We start from the raw sequence: 20,183 nt of genomic DNA on the forward strand, positions 1-20,183 counted from the left end.
GGAAGTTGCTGGCAGAGAGAGTGATTGGCATTGGAATGGGCTGCCAAGGGAGGTGGTGGAGTGGCTGTGGCTGGAGGTGTTGCAGCCAAGCCTGGCTGGGGCACTTAGTGCCATGGTCTGGTTGGTTGGGCAGGGCTGGGTGCTAGGTTGGGCTGGAGGAGCTTGGAGCTCTCTTCCAACCTGCCTGATTCTATGATTCTCTTTGAAGAGAACCTGTGAAATATGACCAAGGGACACAGTCATATTGAGGAACTGACAGGCCTCGAGATTTGGGTGTTAACAGCACCTTAGGACAAGTTTCCAGCTAGACAGAGAGACACAAGCTGAAAAGAAGCAATAAATTGCCAAACAAAAATAGGAAGTTTGTAATTTCCACATTCCACAGAAGGCAGTTGCAAAGCTCTCTTCTGCACTGCAATGTTCCCTGGTCATTTGCCACAGCAGATTTTATTCCAATAGAAACAATAATGGGAAAGCTGGGCAGGTGTTCCTTGAGACAAGTCTGGACCTTGTTAAGCTTCACAGTTTGTCCATGGCAAGTTGCATCTCACCCTGCCCCATGGTATTATGACAACTGCTTCTGCTCAGAGGTATCCTTGTCGGGCAGTACAGAAGTGTTGGAAGAAAAGCTCCCCTGTTGGTGATGGTACAAGTATGTTGTGCCCTATACAGAGCTGGATGTCCCCCAACGTGCCAGATAATCCCCTCAAAAGGGATAACCTGGGACTGGTCCCAACGCTGCAGCTTTACTCAGCCTTTTGTCTCGGAGAAACTCTCTCAGTCAGGACTGAGATGTAGAGTTTCAGCCAAGCGTAGGTGACACCCAGAGCACAGTACACAGAGGTCAGCAACAGAGGGAGAAAAGGAAGATGCTGTTGCCAGGGGGTCAGAGGGAATATCATCTCACAGAAGATTTCCAAAGGCACTAGTTGGATGAGGTAGGTTGTTTCAAGCCAGTTAAGGAGAGGCCTCTCTCTCCTGTCAGAGGAAGTGAAAAAAGATGGTGTTAAAATGCACTCTGGTGAATAAAACCAACATCCACATGACATCTAAAAATAGCTATTCTGCTTTTGACCAGTGCAAAGGATATTCCATTAGTTCATCATCGTGCTTTATAGAGCTTCAGTAGGAAAAACAACCCCAAAGAGCTTAATAACAGAGCACAACCAACTTCCTTGTCATGTGGCTGTCCCAGGCTGACTTGGAATCTAAGCAGGAATCTCAGCAGCTGCTCTGCTTCACCTCACATCATTTCAGTGAACAACTGAACACAGACTTCCATGCACACATTTGTTCCAAAGCTGGGAATGTGCCCACTTCACCAAAGCTTTCTGAGCCAGGCTCTCTTGCAAAGGACAGCAGTGGTGGGGGTTTGACTGTTTACAAGAGATTTCATGCTCCTCTGGAAGGAGTTGGATTGGAAATTTAGGAACACAAGCTGTGCAAAAGCTCATTCTCCAGAGAGGAACTAAGCTTCTGCAGAGGTTTATGGTTAGACAATGTCTCTCTTTAGTTCTTGAGATAGAAGGAAAGCAAAGGATGAGCAGGTCAAGGGAGGTTCTCCTCCTCCACTCTGTCCTAATGATGCCACACATGGAGTATGGAGTCTAGTTCTGGACTCCCCAGATCACGAGACAGGAAACTACTGGAGAGACCAGCAGAGGCTATAAAGATGCTGAAGGGACTGGAGCTTCTTTCTGATGAGGAGGGGCTGAGGGACCTGGGACTGTTAAGCCTGGAGAAGTCAGAGGGATCTTCCCATGCTTATCAATTATCTAAAGGGTGGGGAGCAAGAGGATGGGGCCAGATTCTTTACAGTGTTGCCCAGTGATACAGCAAGGGGCAGTGGTACAAAATGGAACACAGCAAGTTCTATATGAACATGAAGAACTTCTTTCCTGCAAGGGTGACAGAGCATGGAATGGTTTAGGTTGGAAGTGACCTCAAGGATCATCCAGTTCCAACTCCGTGCTATAGGCAGGGACATCTCCCACTAGAACAGCTTGCTCAAGGCCTCATCCAACCTGGCTTTGAACACCTCCAGGGAGGGAGCAGCCACAAACTCCCTGGGCAACCTGTGCCTCACTACCCTCACTGGAAAGAACTTCTTCCTAACATCTAGTTTGAATCTCCTCTCTCCAGTTTAAACCCATTACCCCTTGTCCTGTCATTACTGGAAGGCCACTATAAGGTCTTCTCGAAGCCTTCTCTTCTCCAGGCTGCACAGCCCCAACTCTCTCAGCCTGTCCTCACAGCAGAGCTGCTGCAGCCTTCTGAGCATCTTTCTGGCCTCCTCTGAACTGGCTCCAACACTTCCATGTCCTGCTTGTGCTGGGGGTTCCAGAACTGCACCCAGTACTGCAGGTGGGGTCCGAGGAGAGCAGAGCCAAGGGGCAGAATCCTCTCCCTTGCCCTGCTGCCCACACTGCTCTTGATGCAGCCCACAACACGTTTGCTGTCTGGGCTGCACGTGCACACTGCTGGCTCATGTTGAGCTTTCCATTAACCCACACCCCAAGGTCCTTTTCCTCAGGGCTGCTCCCCACTGAAACACTGGAATAGTCTGTCTAGAGTGGTTCTGGAATCTCCTTCTCTGGAGAAATTCCAAATCTGCTTTCATGTCATTCTGTGGAACCCATTCCAGGTGATCTTGCTTTAGCACAGCAATGTTTGCAACTGCTGAGAGAGACAAGCTCACTGTAGCAAGTGCTGCAGCACTGAAATCCTCACAAGCATCACAGCTTTGAGCTTTAGCAGGGCATCGAGCAGGTGGGGAGTCACAGCCTGCAGGGACTAACTGTGCAGCTGGCACAGCTCAAGCACAACAAGGACATGCTATAATAATCCTGGCTTAAGCCTTGCCTCCAAGAGAACAGAGGCAGCAGCATCTTATGACTAACACCACCTCAGCTGGATACTCCAGCATCAATTTTCTGTGCTGTTTGCCCCTCATGACAGCACTGTTGCAAATGATGATAAAAATAGGTTTAGTTTTAGTGTTGGGAACAAGTTTCTTTAATTACCTGAACAGAGATTTCAATGAAGAGAAGCTATAAACAGTAAACAGCAGCATAAGCAGTATCTTAATTGGAAGTTCTGAAATAAGAGGAACACAACAAGCTTTAAAAAAATTAATTGTTGAAACCTTTTGCTATATACATTGCAGCCTCTTAAAATCCTCTTAGGCTCACTTGCATTCCCTGGGGGTTTTCCCTCCAAACAGAACAATGTTTTATTGTCCTAAAAATACACATAGATATTTACTAAAGCACTTGCAATACACTTAGCTATCCATAAACACTCACTAATTGTAACTACAAGATGACAACACTGCAAGGAAGATTTTGCCATCACAAAAATAAATGGGAAATTAGTGGGCTGGGAAGTTTAAAGTATAAATGTGACAGCCAAATCAGTGCTTTCTACTTGTAGGTTGTGTGGTAGATAAAAACTAAGTAATAAAGGCAATGTCTCCTTTCTCAAGAGCAGCTTCACTGCTGCAAATAAGCAGCAGCAGCAGACCAAAAGACAGTGTCTGGATTTGAGCTCTCCCAGAGGATGATAATTATCAGTGTTAATGCTGTTGTAGCTGTGATGGTCTAGAGTTTAAGTGAGGCAAGCAGGGGAGGAGGGGAGAAAGAGTCATAGAACCAGCCAGGTTGGAAGAGAGGTCCAAGCTCATCCACTCCAACCTACCACCCAGCCCTATCCAATCAATTAGACCATGGCACTAAGTGCCCCATCCTGTGTGTGGCCTGAGCAGTGCTGAGCACAGGGGCACAAGAACCTCCCTTGTCCTGCTGCCCACACTGCTCCTGAGCCAGCCCAGGATGCCATTGGCTCTGCTGCCCACCTGGGCACTGCTGCCTCAGCTTCAGCTCCTCTCTGCCAGCACCCCCAGGGCCCTCTCTGCCTGGCTGCTCTCAGCCACTCTGGCCCCAGCCTGTAGTGCTGCTTGGGGTTGTTGTGGCCAAAGTGTAGAACCCTGCACTTGGCCTTCTTCAATCTCATCCCATTGACCTCTGCCCACCCATCCAGCCTGGCCAGGTCCCTCTGCAGGGCTCTGCTACCCTCCAACAGCTCCACAACTGCTCCTAGCTTGGTGCCATCTGCAAACTCACTGATGACAGCAATCCCCTGCTCCAGATCAAGAAAGATGTTGAACAGGACCAGTTTAACCAAGCTGCTGCATGCTATTTTAGTTTAGGCACATGACTGATAACATGAAGCAGCAATCAGCTGGAAAACAACCTGTTAGGTTGTTTCAAATCGTCTTTAACACTTTTCATCCTTAAAGTAGAGGAAGTATCTAGAACTGTGACAGAATGAGGGATAACAAATATGGGCTATGACAATGTCTCATCTCTACTTGAGCTTAAAGCCTACAGCTCTACCATAGCTTTTTAAACCAACATTTTACTGGTTGGAGAGTTTGCATTTATGGAAACATGGAATCAACCAGGTTAGAAGAGAGCTCCAAGCTCATCCAGTCCAACCTAGCACCCAGCCCTGTCCAATCAACCAGGCCATGGCACTAAGTGCCTCATCCAATTTTTCCTTTATCACTCCCAGGGACAGCTACTCCACCACCTCCCTGGACAGCCCATTCCAGTAGCAAAGCAAGCAATGGAAGCAGGCTGACATACAGACTCCTGCAGCTTTCAGCTTATTCCATGTCATAAAATAATCCCATATCCATAGGTCATCTCTGACAAATGAAACCAACCAAACCAAATCCACCCCAAAGCAGTAAAATGAAAGCACAGAAAGAAGGAAAACTGTTACCTGGTGGTGTGAACAGCAATGGAAAAAGGGAGAAGTGCCCTGTGGTTGTCAGAATCAAATAGATGCCAGCATCCTTTGCCCTCTGCACAGACAACAAGCTAAAAAAGACAAGAACATTATGCTTCTCTTTTGAAGTGAAGAAAATTAAAGCATAACTACATAACTCATAATAGACTGAAGAACATATCAAGAGTTTTGTGGTACCCCAGTTCCAACAAACAGCAGAACAGTGTGATGAAATTTTCTGCTTCCAAATCATGTGGTCTCAAAAATGCAGGAGGAAAAAACCCCTAAATTTATTAATAATCAACCAGGAAACCCTCCCTTAGAAAAGGCACAGACCCTCTGAACACAAACAGCAGCAAGGCCTGACAGCTTGCCATAGATAAGTCTTTATCCTTGGCCATCTGGCTGCCAACAGAGTCAACCTTACTTTTTCTCCTTCCCTTGATTTTTCCAGTGTTGATTTGCTCCCTCCCACAATCCTTGCTTCAACAGTTTAAGCATCACTAAAGCTCTCTAGTCCCTGTTACAAGAAAGATGTGGACCTGCTGGAGTATGTCCAGAGAGGGACATATATAGGTTGGACTGGATGATCTTGGATGTCTCTTCCAATCTGGTTGATTCTAGGAAGGGCCACAAGGCCCTTGGGTTTGAAAAGATCAGCAGATCCAACCACTATGATGCTGAAGCATCAGCAGCAAATCTGTGTCTTGTAAAGGATGATCCCTTTTAAGGGATGAGGATTCAACCACCTCCCCAGGGAGTCTGTTCCAGTGTTTTGAGAACCCTTTCAGTGAAGTTTCTTCTTATAGCCAACCTAAACCTCCCCTGGGACAACCTGAGACCATTTCCTCTCATCCTGTCACTTGTTACTAGGGAGAAGAGACCAACTCCCACCTCTTTTTAGTGAGTCAGAGTGTGAGGAGGTCTTCCTCTCAGCCTCCTTTCCTCCAGGCTGAACAAGCCCACTTCCCTCAGCCACTCCTCCTCACCAGACCTGTTCTCCAAGTCAGCTTTGCCACCCTTCTCTGAACCTGCTCCAGCATCTCAATATCTTTCTTGTAGTGAGTGACCCAGAACTGAACAGAAACCAGCATTAGCACATCAAAGATACTGTTTAGCACCACACTGGTTTCCTACATAACATAATAACTTCATCACACCCTGCTGCAAAAGCAGCCTCATCGTATTCGGCCTGAAACTAATTTACTCGAAGTGTGCTAAAACTTGACAGCTTAGAGCACTCTATAACCATGCCTCTGTTTCTGAAACACACTGAAAACTAAGCACTCCTCTTTGGGGATTCCTCAGCAAGCAGCTGCAGGTTGCCCTTGGCCAGCTGCTAGGTACAGGAGTCACTCACCTTAGGGGCAGAATAGCAAGGAGTATTGCTTTTTCATGCACGTGCCAGCCAAACATGAAGGAGCTCAACGCACAGAGAACAAGGCACTGCAGAAAGCCTCTGGGCCCTTGAGGTTTAAACCAAAGACAGAAAACAGAGGGCTAGAAACAACAGGTAAAAGAAGGGCTTAGTCAAAAAGTTTGGCAATCCTGAACACAAGCCATTGTCCAATGAGTTAATAAACACCACAGCATCCAGGCTGTGCTTGTGAGGCACAAGTGTTGTACAGCTCTGTGTCTACCTGGATGTATGAGTAGAGCCTTCTTAAGGACTGTGTAACAGGAGGGGAAACAGACTGAAAGACCACAGCCAACTCCCTGTTACTTGCCTTGCATAAACTGTCTGTGCATGTAAACCATTAAACTCATTTTAAAGTTACTACATAAAGGTGCTGAAAGAGACTTGCAGTTAAAGGCTCATTAGAATGAAAAAGACTCTGTGAGCACAGGTAATTACTTATTGAACCTTCATTCTTTGCTTGTCACATGAAGGATACCACATTGCCCTGTAGTTCCTGTTGTTAGAAGCACAAATTCCATCCATATCTCCCCTCACATCCCAATTCAACTACCCTCTACCACAACAGGTTACTTCTAGCTCAGCATGCAGAGTGGTCTTGATCCAAGACTCTATTCTATTGCTTTTAACAATCTTCAGTTAACAGGGGTCATCATTTTAATCATAACTGAAGAAAATACTACTGTGCATCAAGAAAGATGAATTCCACATTCATCCCAGTAATCATCTTTACTACTTTTGATCTTAAAGAAACCCTGGTTGTTGGCCTAGAATGAAAAATGCATGGGAAGTGCATGTTAAATACAATTTATGGGGGGCAAAACACATCAAATTTCCTAAAATACTCTTTGTTCTTACCAATATAGATATGAAAGTACAGATTAATGTTGCCAGTGGAGTCACAGAAGGGAGGACAGTATGCTGAAATTCTTGAACCAGCCCCCCTGTCATTGAGGCTTTAGAGATTTGTGTAGGATCAAGCAGGTTACACTTTAAACCTAAAAACAAAGCACAAAAAAAAGGCACAAACTGGTTAAGTGTGAAGGAAGCAAACCCAGGAGCTGAACCAGGTATATGGCCAAGGTTTTGCTTTTTCATTGAATGGATTAGGTTGGAAGGACCTTAGACATCATAGAATCAGCCATGTTGGAAGAGAGCTCCAAGCTCATCCAGCCCAACCTAGCACTCAGCCCTAGCCAAGCAACCAGACCATGGCACTAAGTGCCCCAGCCAGGCTTGGCTTCAACACCTCCAGGCACGGCCACTCCACCGCCTCCCTGGGCAGCCCATTCCAATGCCAATCACTCTCTCTGCCAGCAACTTCCTCCTAGCACCCAGCCTAGACCTGCCCTGCCACAGCTTCAGACTCTGTCTCCTTCTTCTTTTGCTGCTTGCCTGGCAGCAGAGCCCAACCCCACCTGGCTACAGCCTCCCTGCAGGCAGCTGCAGACAGCAGTGAGCTCTGCCCTGAGCCTCCTCTGCTGCAGGCTGCACACCCCCAGCTCCCTCAGCCTCTCCTCACAGGGCTGTGCTCCAGGCATCTCACCAGCTTTGTCACCCTTCACATTCCAGTATCTCTCTTAAATTGATGAGTCCAAAACTGGACATTTACTCCATCCTCCCTGATGTAGCCAGGGACACCTCTCAACTAGAATTGGCTGCTCAAGGCCTCATCCAACCCAGCTTTGAACATCCCCAGAGAGGAGGCACCACAATCTGCCTGGTCAGCCTATTGGAGAGTCTCACCACCCTTGTACTGATAAACTTCTTCCTAAGATCCAGTCTGAATCTACTCTCCCTCAGCTTAAAACCATTCCCTCTTGTCCTGTTGCTAGACACCCTTATGAGAAAGCCCTCTGCAGCCTTCCCAGAGGATCACTTCAGCTATTGGAAGACGTCTGAACCAGAGATCACAGAAACAGCCAGGCTGGAAAAGACCCTCAGGATCACCAAATCCAGCCAATGACTCAACTCTACAAGATTCACCTTAAACCTTATCCCTAAGCACCACATCCAGGGTCAGTGACTGTAAGGTCCCCCCCGTACAGTTGTTATCTCTCTAGGCTGAACAACTCCAACTCCCTCAGCCTGTCCTTGTTTCAGAGGATCATCTTTGTGGCCCTCCTCTGAACTCACTCAACAGCTGTGTCTTTCCTTTATGATGGGGACACCAGAACTGGATGCAGTATTTGAGGTAGGGTCTCAGTAGAAAAGGGGCAGAATCTCCTCTCTTTGCCTTGCTGGCCACTTTCCTCTTGATGCAGCCTAGGATACGATTTGCCTTCTGGGCTGCATGAGCACACTGCCAGCTCATGTTGAGCTTCTCACAAAACACCTAAGTCTCTCTCTTCAGAGGTACTTTCTATCTTTGAAAAGACAGACTGATTTCAATCCCCCTGCCAAGGCAGGTTCACCTAGAGAATGTCACACAGGAACACAGGTTTTGAATGCCTTCAGAGACAGACTCTACCACCTCTCTGGGCAGCCTGGTCCAGTGCTCCATGACTCTTACAACAAAGAAGTTCCTCCTCACATTTAGATGAAACTTCTTACATTGAAGTTTGTCTGTTACCCTTTGTAGTGTCACTGGGCACCACTGAAAATAGGCTGGCCCCATCCTCCTGAAACCCAGGCTTTACGTATTTGTAAGCATTTATGTGATGCTCCTCTCAGTCTTCTCTTGTCTAGACTAAAAAGACCCAATTCTCTCAGTGTTTCCTCATAAGAGAGATGTTCTAAGTCCACTCATCTCTCTACTTCTTTACTGTACCCTCTCCACCAAATCCCAGTCCCTCTCGATCCAGGGAGCTCCAAACCAGACACAGTCCTCCAGATGTGGCCTCAGCAGGGCACAGAAGGGGGACAGGAGGACCTCCCACAATTGGCTTGCCACTCTCTATTTGATGCACTCCAGGATGCTGTTGGCCTTTTTGGTCAGAAGGGCACACTGCTGGCTCACGGTAATCCTGCTATGCACCAGGAGTCCCAGGTCCCCAGCGCTGCCGTCCAACAGATCAGCCCTCAGGCTATCCTGACACATGACACCAAAGAGCAGATCAGCATACTGTACCCAAAACTGTTAGTGCTTTATCCATGGCGTTGTACAGAGCCCAGAAGTTGGGGGCCCAATAAGCATGGCAGAGACCTCTCTTGAAAGGGAAAAGCCGGGAGAGGACTTGAGGCAGCTGGCCCTACAGAAACCACAAAAGAAAGAAGGGGCTGCTTTAAAAGAAATACTGCTCATAGAAACCATTTTCTAGCAGGTTTTCACCTGTTCATACATACATACAATTGTTTGGGTTGGAAAAGACCTCTAAGATCATCAGGTCCAACCATCAACCCAGCACCACTATGGCCATTAAGCCATGTCCCTAAGTGCCATGCCCACACATTTAATACCTGCAGGGATGGTGACTGCACCACCACCCTGGGCAGCCTGTGCCATCAGCTGATCACTTCCTTCCAGAAAGAAATGTTTCCCAATCATCAACCTAACCTTCCCCTGGCACAATTTCAGGCCATTTCCTCTTGTCTTATCACCTGACACTAGAGAGAAGAGACCAACTCCCACCTCACTCCAATCTCCTTTCAGGGAGTTGTAGAGAGCCATAAGGTCTTTCCTCAGCCTCCTCTTCCCCAGACTAAACAAGCCCAGTTCCCTTTGCTGCTCCTTATCAGACTTGTTCTCCAGACTCACTCCAGCCCTTCCTGAAGTGAATGGCCCAAAACTGAACCCAGTACTCCAAGTGTGGTCTCAGCTGTTATTCCCCTGAACAGGTTATTACCAGTATACATGTGCATATATATATATATATTACCAGTACTATGAAGGGACCCAGTGAAAGAGCAGAAACGAGACTGACAATCAGTCCCAGAAGTGTCACATGAAGCAGGCTGAAACTTCTCCACTTCAGGGATCCATCTACAAGAAGCAAAGAGATTACACAATCAGTTTCTGTGGCAAGCAGAGGAGGGGGACAAAAGTAAAAGTGAATGGCCAGCACCTAAAAGCAGCACAGAACCTTTTTTGTTATATTCAGTTGTTCCCTTCACAGAATGGATAGAATCTTTGGTGATCACCTAGTCTAACTCCCTTGCTAAAGCAGGTTGCACAGGATCATGTCCAGGTAGGTTTTGAAAGCCTCCACAGAAGAGCCCACAACCTCTCTGGGCAGCCTGTTCCTTTGCTCTGGCACTCTCATAGGAAAGAAGTTTTTCTTTAGGCTTAGTTGAAGCTTCCTTTGTTCCAGTTTGTGCCTTCTCCCCCTTGCCCTATCACTGGGCAACGAGAAGACCCAGCCCCATCTGCTTCCCCCCCACCTTTTTGATACTGGTAAGTACTGAGAAGACCTCCCTCTCAGTAGTCTCCAGTCTTCTACTGTTGGTTTACATTTATTTCTTCCACACTGCAGTTCCTCCATTGCAGAAACTTTCAATATTTTCATAGAATCAGTCAGGGCTGGAAGGGAGCACAAGCAGCAGCCAGTGCCAACCCCCCTGCCATGCCCAGGGACACCCTACCCTAGAGCAGGCTGCCCATAGTCCCAGCCAGCCTGGCCTGAAACACCTCTCCAGGGATGGGGCCTCAACCACCTCCCTGGGCAACCCATTCCAGCCTCTCACCACTCTCATGCTAAAGAACCTCCTCCTTTTCTGTCCAGAGAAACACTTTCTGCTAATATGAAGTGCATCAAACATTTTTCAGTGCTGAGGAGTGGGGAGAAACTCAAAGGAGGACTTTGGAAAAGCTCTTGGTGTTATCAAGACCCCACTAATGCATACAACCTCCCCAAAGTGAGTAAGGAATCATCCACCTCACCTGCATTGTTTGCAGTAAAGCAATAGGATCGCAGCAAGTAAATGCCATAGGCTGGGGCCACATAGATGTAGATGTGCTTGAAATGCAGCAGAACAGCAAAAAGAAAGGCACCCTCCAAGTATCTTTTCTAAAAGAAAGACACAACATCTAAGCTCTTCTACTTTTCTGCCTTTGTAGCAAAGCTTATTGGTCCTCTCTTGTACTTGGAAGGTGGCAGAACATTTACAACAGGCATTAAAAAATGAGTATCTGCTTCAAAGTGCAAAGACAGCAGTGTTACAGACAACAGGTATGGAGGTTACATCATGATACTTGATAAAATAGGGCAGTGCTCATGTCCTGGCAGCTTCACAGGCATTTTATCAGAGTCTCTTTGGCTGCAAAAAGAGCTTTAAGATCAGCAAGTCCAACCACTGTCTAACTCTCCCAGATCTGGTGTGAAGTCACGTCCCCCAACACATCTCTGCAGCTTTTACATGTCTCCAGGCACTTAAAGCACCTCCCTAGGGAGCCTGTTCCAGCATCTGAGAACCCCTTAAGTGAAGAAGTTTCCTCTAATATCCAACCTAAACCAAAGCTCCCCCAGTGCAACTCGAGATCATTTCCTCTTGTTCTATCACTTATTACTAGGCAGAGAAAACCAACATCTATCTGGCCACAATTTCCTTTCAGGTAGCTGTAGAGAAGGTCTCCCCTCAGACTCTTCTTCTCCAGGCTTGTGCTAGTTTGAGCCTAGCTGGGATATCTGAGGGAGAATTAGATTATAGGCTGTGAAAAGCAAGCAATGGTGAGGTCTGCTGCGCTCATAGGCTTGCTGAGGTGGATAAGAACATAGATAACAGAGACTCTCACTGGACTTTGGGCTGCACTTTTCTCTCTAACTTGCTGCCTAACTAATCCTTCTGCTTCCTAACCCCCCTGGCTGACCCTCCAAACTCACCTTGAATGTAAGGCAAAGTCTGGGGTAAGGTAGAGGGGTGGGAAGAAGGTGGAAGGGTGGTTGAGAGCCCCTCCTGGGGACTCTGGTTTCTGGGAGGGCTGCTGTGTTTCTGTATTACCTTTAACTTATCTATTTCTGTCTGTAGCTGTACAGATTGTAAATATCTGCTTGTATCTTGTGCCAAGCTGTAAATATAAAGCTTCATTCTTCCAATTCCCAGATCAACTGAGTCTAGTCTGGGTGATTTTCTTAAGTGTGGGAGGGCAGGTAACACCCAAACCATCACAAGGCTTAACAACCCCAGTTCCCTGAGCCACTCTTGTTCTCCAAACACTTCACCACCTTTGATGTCCTCCTCTGGCCACGCTCCAGCATGGAAATATCCTTGGAGTGGTTCAAGACTGAACCCAGTACTCAAGGTGTGGCCCCAGAAGTGCTAAGCACAGGGGGAAGAACTTGGAAGAAGACAGGAAGCTGTCACAGTGCTAAGGTCTAACAGAATTTAGGTTTTTCTTGAGGAACTGCAACACTGGAGCATCAGCAAGGAAATAAGGTGAGTTTCATGTCCTCTTTCCCCTAAGCTAAACAGATAATTAGACTTTAGCATCACTCAATTTCAAGCTGCTCCCAACACTTTTAATATGAACAGCTCATTATTGGACTAAAATAGATACAGTGATAAACAAAAGAGCCATTCAAGCTTACCTGACACAGGCGGGCAACAGAAAGGAGCATCAGCCCAAAGAGAAAGCCATTGTACTGGAAGTGAATATCTGAACTTGAGTCAAGGAAGGAATCAGAGAATCAACCATGTTGGAAGAGACCTCCAAAACCATCCAGCCCAACCTAGCACCCAGCCCTGCCCAACCAACCAGACCATGGCACTAAGTGCCCCAGCCAGGCTTGGCTGCAACACCTCCAGCCACGGCCACTCCACCACCTCCCTGGGCAGCCCATTCCAATGCCAATCACTCTCTCTGCCAGGAACTTCCTCCTCACATCCAGCCTAGACCTGCCCTGGCACAGCTTCAGACTCTGTCCCCTTCTTCTCTTGCTGCTTGCCTGGCAGAAGACACCAGCCCCACTTGGCTAGAGCCTCCCTGCAGGCAGCTACAGGCAGCAGTGAGCTCTGCCCTGAGCCTCCTCTGCTGCAGGCTGCACATCCCCAGCTCCCTCAGCCTCTCCTCATAGGGTTTGTGTGCCAGGCCCCTCACCAGATTAGTTGCCCTTCTCTGGACAAATTCCTCCGCACTAGGAGGAAGCTGTTGGCAGAGAGAGGGGTGCTAGGTTGGACTGGTTGAGCTCGGAGCTGTCTTCCAACCTGGTTGATCCTCTCTGAAGTTATTAAAAAACATTCACAGGTTTGCACCACATGCTCTAACAGGTTGTTAAAACCCAACCAGACCAAAACCCAAACAGCCTAAACCACAAACATCCTACACCAGTCTGGAAGGATACGATCCACAATTAACAAGCCAAAATTCCACAGCAGCAGAGCAGCAAGAATAAATGCTGGCTTCTCCAGGATGTCCTTTAGAGCTCGCCTTCCATTTACACACCTGCAGCACCTGAACAAGAGCAGAAGAAACAGGGGTTTTAACAGTCACAGAGCAAAGCCATTGCTGCTTTTTGGAGTTGAGAAGTGCTTTAAACTTGAATTATTTCGTTGCTCAATTCATCAATGGATGAGTCTAATGAAGAAAGTTTAGCAAAAACAGGATCTTAAAGTTCAACAGCTGTAGTGCATTCCACATGCTGAAATTTAAGTAACTTAATCTCAGGTTCATATCTTGCATTTATAGACTCATAGAATGGTCTGGGTTAGAAGGGAAGCCCAAAGGTCACCCAGTCCAACCCCACCTGCAGCAAAGCAGGGACATCCTGAACTAGATCAGGTTGCCCAGACCCCGTCAGGCCTTATTGTGAATATCTCCAGGCCCCAGCCACTTCCCTGGGCAACCTGTTCCAGCATTTCACTACCCTCATGGTAAAGAACAAGAAGAAACTGACTTGTACTTAGCAACCCATTCCAAACTTCTCCCACCTGTGATATTTCCAAGCAGTTACAACTTATCTGTACAAAAATTACTTGTTGTTACTCTAGAAAAATCTCATCTACCAACATCTACTCATTGCACCTAGAAGAACCTGGAGACTTACTCACGAACTGCATATATGAAGAGGATGTCTGTAAGGATGACAGAAAACCTTTGGAAGAAGATGGTTGCTGGGCTGGTGTAGTTTAGATTTTCAATAACCAACATTTTGGGGTCAAAGTACTTGGCAACATGGGAAAGTGCATATTCAAACCAAGCAAAAAAAGGTGGATAGTCCAGGGTCCATTCTGAAGTTGCCTAAAAGGAAAAAAAAGATTAAATAGTTTGGAATGATATAATGGTTTTAGAATCACAGAATCATTAAAGATGGCATTAGAATCATAGAATCAACCAGGTTGGAAGAGACCTCCAAGCTCAGCCAGCCCAACCTAGCACCCAGCCCTGCCCAACCAACCAGACCATGGCACTAAGTGTCCCAGCCAGGCTTGGCTTCAACACCTCCAGGCACAGCCACTCCACCACCTCCCTGGGCAGCCCATTCCAATGCCAATCACTCTCTCTGCCAGCAACTTCCTAACAACATCCAGCCTAAACTTCCCCCTAGCAGAACATGAGGCTGTGTCCCCTTGTTCTGTTGCTGGGTGCCTGGCAGCAGAGCCCAACCCCACCTGGCTACAGCCTCCCTTCAGGCAGTTGTAGATCACTCATTTTTTGGTTTGACAAGACCTTTGAGACCATCAAGTCCAATCATCTAAATCTACAAGTCTGATGCTGAACTGTCCTTTGACATCATATCTCTGTGGCTTTTAAATACCTCCAGGGATTCAACCACCTCCCTGGGCAGCTTATTCCAATGCTTGAGATCCTTTTCAGTGAAGAACCTTTATATTAAAACACCCAATCCAAACCTCCTCTGATGCAACTTGAGGCCTTTTCCTCTCATCCTTACACTTCTTACAAAGGAGAAGAGACCAACCACCTGGCTCCAATCTCCTTTCAGGTAGTTGCAGATAGCAAGGTCTCCCCTGAACCTACTTTTCTCCAGGCTAAGCAATTCCAGTTTCCTCAGCTGCTCCTCATGAGACTTGTTTTCCAGACCCCTCAACAGCTTTGTTGCCCTTCTCTGGGCACATCCAGCACTTCCATGTCTGAGGGCCTACAACCAGACCCAGTACTCAAGGTGTAGCCTCACCAGTACTGAGTACAGGAGCAAGATTACTTCCCTGGTCCTGCTGGCCACAGTATTTCTAATACAGGCCAGGATGCTGTTGGCTTTATTGGCTACCTGAGCAGACTGCAACCTCATGTTCAGTCACCTGTCAACAAGCACCCCCCAGGTCCTTTGTCACTGTGCAGTTTTCCAGTTACTCTGCCCCAAGCCTGTAGCACTGCATGAGGTTATTGTGACCCCAGGGCAGGATCCAGCACTTGGCATTGTCAAGCTCTCCTGCTGCACAATAGTTTAACACAATTCAGGCTGTTTACAGCCCCTCAGGTACAGTTAGACTCATAGAATCAGTCAGGGCTGGAAGAGACCACAAGGAGCAGCCAGTTCCAACCTCCCTGCCATGCCCAGGGACACCCTACCCTAGAGCAGGCTGGCCAGAGCCCCATCCAGCCTGCTTTAAAACACCATCACAGCAAATCAGCTGATGTTTTTTAACTCAACTGCCTCTGCCTAACAGAAACTACTTCAGAAGGAAGGGGTCAGCTGTACGGTGCTGAACATGATTTGAGCTGTTCTTCTGTAGTCCTGGTAGAGGGACAGGAGATCTGATCAGTAGAAAAAGATTAAACATGATTTCATGCATCTGCACCTAACCAGCATATAATTATCTGCTCTTTATAAATAACCTTAAGACAACTTAAGAAAGCTGAGTAAAATAGCTGACAGAATATTGCTCTACATTAGAGAAACCACCAGCACAGTCAGCCTTGTTAGTCTCAACAGTATTTTTAGTCATTAGTCAAGCATATTTAATTCTAATGAGGCTTTGATCAAGGCTGAACAGGAGGTTTGTTTAGTTTGTCTTTTTCTTTTGCCATAAGGACTCTCATTATGTCCTGACCAACAATTAACTCCTTGACTGTGGAAACAAGAGAGGAGAAATCCCTGCTGAAAGACATCCTGGGCTTTGGCATCAAGCAGTTATCACCGGGATCATGCTGGCATCAGAGGAGTTTGTTTTACACCATTGGATGAGCCTGTCAAAGTTCTGAGCCACAACAATTAACTACTCTGAAAACACAGTTCCCAGACACTTTTGAGGAGGAAGATTAGAGACTAATACTTATTGCAGAACTCAAGGAGATATTGTGAGGCAGATTAAAACCTAATTGTAGGCTGAGTCCATTATCAACTTAAATATGACTCACCCACATTAAATCTGTGTGTGCTAGTAGTGCCAGCAGAGGCTCAAAACTTCAGTAGTGATGGATTTCTTCATGTATATACCAAATTATATGATTCATTCTTTAGCATGAGATCTGATGATAAATGATAGCATTAAGGACAAGAATGAGGAGAGCTGCAATTTAAGAGTGCCATGCAACTCTCTGTGTGCCATGCCACACAGCCTAATAATCCATGTGCCTTAGTTGCCTTTTTTCATTTTACCTTCCTAAATTGTAGCAGCTTCCCCAAACAATTCACTCCTTTTCCTTTTTAAACTGAATGCTGCACAGAGCAAACAAATCATCACTGCTGTGCTTTTGTACCACTGCTGTAGAGATGCCAATCATCAACATCACAGGTTAGGGGATGGAAGGGACCTTGAAAGATCATCACAACAACTCCAAGCAGCGCTACAGGCTGGGGCCAGAGTGGCTGAGAGCAGCCAGGAAGAAGAAAGGGACCTGGGGGTGCTGGGAGAGAGGAGCTGAAGCTGAGGCAGCAGTGCCCAGGTGGGCAGCAGAGCCAATGGCATCCTGGGCTGGCTCAGGAGCAGTGTGGGCAGCAGGACAAGGGAGGTTCTTGTGCCCCTGTGCTCAGCACTGCTCAGGCCACACCTGGAGTGCTGTGTCCAGTTGTGAGCTCCTGAATTGCAGAGAGATGCTGAGGTGCTGGAAGGTGTTTGGAGCAGGGCAGCAAGGCTGGGGAGGGGCCTGGAGCACAGCCCTGTGAGGAGAGGCTGAGGGAGCTGGGGGGGTACAGCCTGCAGCAGAGGAGGCTCAGGGCAGATCTCACTGCTCTCTACAACTACCTGCAGGGAGGCTGTAGCCAGGTGGGGTTGGTCTCTTCTGCAGGCAAGCAGCAAGAGAAGAAGGGGACAGAGTCTGAAGCTGTGGCAGGGGAGGTCTAGCCTGGATGTTAGGAGGAAGTTGTTGGCAGAGAGAGTGATTGGTCTCCTCCAAGCTAAAGAGCCCCATCTCCCTCAGTCTCTCCTTGTAAGGAGAAACTGCACAGAAGTCTCTAGCACTCAGATAGACTGACACACTCAATACACCTTGAATTTATGTACAGTTGAAATCCCAAGCAGATACTTACTTCATAGTACCACTGAGAGAGGGGTAAGTTGTGAGTGATGGCCAGCCAATTCCTATGTACTTCAAAATCTGTGGAATAACTACAGAAGGTGCATATTAAGAGTCACATACCTAAAGGAGAAACATTTCAGAGCACACCACCACAGGTAGGTAAAAAAGAAGCCTGCAATTCTCAGCACTTAAGGCAAGACTTTCATTGAGGAGCTTGAACAGTAACAAAGATATTGCATGGTGGTCTACCTCCAGAAACAGTCAAGATCAGGCTGGGTGGGCACCTGAGCAACCTGAATCTAGAATTACAGAATCAGTTTGGTTGCAAAAGACCTTTAACACCATCGAGTCCAACCATTATGTACTGTTATCCAGTTTGGTGCTAAACTGTGTCTCCCAGCACTACATCTCCATAGCATTTAGACACCTCCAGGGATGGAGTTTCCATCACCTCTCCATGAAGCCTATTGCTGTGCATAAGAACCCTTTCAGTGGTTCCTTCTGATGTCCAATCTTATATTCCCCAGGTGCACCATTTCCTCTTGTCCTCTCATTTTTTACCACAGAGACCAACACCCACCTGGCTCCAACCATACAGACACCTGTGGATGTCCCTGCTCACTGCAGAGGAATTGGACTAAGTGACCTTTAAAGGCTCCTTCCTACCCAAACGTCTCTAATGAGTGTCCAGTTGTGGGCTCCTGAATTGCAGAGAGCTGTTGAGGTGCTGGAAGGTGTTTGGAGCAGGACAGCAAGGCTGGGGAGGGGCCTGGAGCACAGCCCTGTGAGGAGAGGCTGAGGGAGCTGGGGGGGTGCAGCCTGCAGCAGAGGAGGCTCAGGGCAGAGCTGATTGCTGCCTGCAGCTGCCTGCAGGGAGGCTGTAGCCAGGTGGGGTTGGGCTCTGCTGCCAGGCAAGCAGCAAGAGAAGAAGGGGACAGAGTCTGAAGCTGTGGCAGGGCAGGTCTAGGCTGGCTGTGAGGAGGAAGTTGCTGTCAGAGAGAGTGATTGGCATTGGAATGGGCTGCCCAGGGAGGTGGTGGAGTGGCCGTGGCTGGAGGTGTTGCAGCCAAGCCTGGCTGGGGCACTTAGTGCCATGGTCTGGTTGGTTGGGCAGGGCTGGGTGCTAGGTTGGGCTGGCTGAGCTTGGAGCTCTCTTCCAGCCTGCCTGATTCTGATTCTAAGAACTTCATGCCAAGGACACATAGGGGCAATTATAGGGCACGGATTTTCTCCAGCTTGCCCCTGCCTGACGCTTGGTTTAAAATTCCCAGGTGCTGACTGATTTTTAACATCAATTTGCTTGCTTTGAGGAAAAACTCCAACTCCTTTGGCAATTACAGAGCGTTCACGTTTTGAAGCCCTCCTCACTCCCCAGCCCCCAACAACAGCCAAGCAGAACGGGCTCTAAACGCCTTTAAAGACGAAGCCTGTTTGACACCGCCCAGAGGACGAGGCGGCGGCACCGCTCCGCTCCCCGTTACCACCCCAAGGCAATAACGACCGCAAGGCCACCACGGCCCCTCCGACCCGCGGCGCCGCGCCAGCCCATGCCCCCATCCCCACCCCGCTGAGGAGCGACGGACAGACCGCCCCGGCCCTCCTCAGTCCCAGCCGCGGGACAGCTCCTTACTAGGCGGGGATGAGGAGGCACTTGAGGAAGGAGACGCCAAGCGCCAGGGTCCCGAACCACCGCCGGCCGCCCGCCGCCATGGCAGCGCCGCGCCGAGGGAGCCGCTGCGCCTGCGCAGGGCCGGCCCGGGGCCCGCCGCGGGCGTTTGAAGCGCGAGGCCCCGCCCGCCGCGCGGCCTGCGCATGCCCAGGGACCCACCGCGGCCGCGGCTGCGGCGCTGCCCATGGGCGGGGCTGCCTGTGGGCGCTGCCTGTGAGGGGCTGCCTGTGAGGGGCTGCCTGTGAGTGGCTGCCTGTGGGCGGCTGCCTGTGGGCGCTGCCTGTGGGGGCTGCCTGTGGGCGCTGCCTGTGCGGGCTGCCTGTGGGGGCTGCCTGTGGGGGTCTGCCTGTGAGGGGCTGCCTGTGGGGGCTGCCTGTGGGCGCTGCCTGTGCGGGCTGCCTGTGGGCGCTGCCTGTGGGGGCTGCCTGTGGGCGCTGCCTGTGGGGGCTGCCTGTGGGGGCTGCCTGTGGGCGCTGCCTGTGGGCGCTGCCTGTGGGCGCTGCCTGTGGGGGCTGCCTGTGGGGGCTGCCTGTGGGGGCTGCCTGTGGGGGTCTGCCTGTGAGGGGCTGCCTGTGGGGGCTGCCTGTGGGGGCTGCCTGTGGGCGCTGCCTGTGGGGGCTGCCTGTGGGGGCTGCCTGTGGGGGTCTGCCTGTGAGGGGCTGCCTGTGAGGGGCTGCCTGTGGGCGCTGCCTGTGGGGGCTGCCTGTGGGGGCTGCCTGTGGGCGCTGCCTGTGGGCGCTGCCTGTGGGGGCTGCCTGTGGGCGCTGCCTGTGGGCACTGCCTGTGCGGGCTGCCTGTGGGCGCTGCCTGTGGGGGCTGCTTGTGCGGCTGCCTGTAGGGCGCTGCCTGTGGGGGGCTGCCTATGGGTGCTGCCTGTGGGGGCTGCCTGTGGGGGCTGCCTGTGGGCGCTGCCTGTGGGCGCTGCCTGTGCAGGCTGCCTTTGGGCGCTGCCTGTGCAGGCTGCCTGTGGGCGCTGCCTGTGGGCGCTGCCTGTGGGGGCTGCCTGTGGGGGC

General features: G+C 49.3%; 1 protein-coding gene across 2 annotated transcripts; it reads right to left on the reverse strand.

The window, feature by feature from the left end:
- Nucleotides 1–341: 341 nt before the first annotated feature.
- ALG8 (ALG8 alpha-1,3-glucosyltransferase) lies at nucleotides 342–19,236 on the reverse strand. 2 transcript variants are annotated; one of them, XM_064168822.1, is made up of 13 exons: nucleotides 19,132–19,236; nucleotides 17,512–17,590; nucleotides 14,128–14,321; nucleotides 13,426–13,535; nucleotides 12,673–12,740; nucleotides 11,028–11,154; nucleotides 10,027–10,130; nucleotides 9,279–9,399; nucleotides 7,067–7,206; nucleotides 6,152–6,291; nucleotides 4,786–4,883; nucleotides 3,024–3,096; nucleotides 342–978 (listed from the first exon to the last, which is right to left on the reverse strand). In XM_064168822.1, exons 1-13 carry the CDS (start codon nucleotides 19,209–19,211, stop codon nucleotides 747–749), a joined length of 1,566 nt encoding a protein of 521 aa, XP_064024892.1. In that variant the 5' UTR covers nucleotides 19,212–19,236; the 3' UTR covers nucleotides 342–746. The 2 variants fall into 2 exon arrangements, with proteins under 2 accessions (XP_064024892.1, XP_064024901.1); XM_064168831.1 differs by lacking the exon at nucleotides 17,512–17,590.
- Nucleotides 19,237–20,183: the final 947 nt, after the last annotated feature.

This window comes from Pogoniulus pusillus, chromosome 3 (assembly GCF_015220805.1).
Source record: "Pogoniulus pusillus isolate bPogPus1 chromosome 3, bPogPus1.pri, whole genome shotgun sequence".
Lineage (NCBI taxonomy): Eukaryota > Metazoa > Chordata > Aves > Piciformes > Lybiidae > Pogoniulus > Pogoniulus pusillus.

Bases quoted from the DNA above. Each gene is read 5' to 3' on its own strand.
- ALG8 (XM_064168822.1), bottom strand. From the start codon at position 19,211: ATGGCGGCGGGCGGCCGGCGGTGGTTCGGGACCCTGGCGCTTGGCGTC. The intron at 14,322-17,511 runs GTAAGTATCTGC...TTTTCCTTTTAG, and splicing joins TCTCTCAGTGGTACTATGAA to GCAACTTCAGAATGGACCCT. The intron at 9,400-10,026 runs GTAATATATATA...TGGTTTCTGTAG, and splicing joins TGGGTCCCTTCATAGTACTG to GGCCAGCTGCCTCAAGTCCT.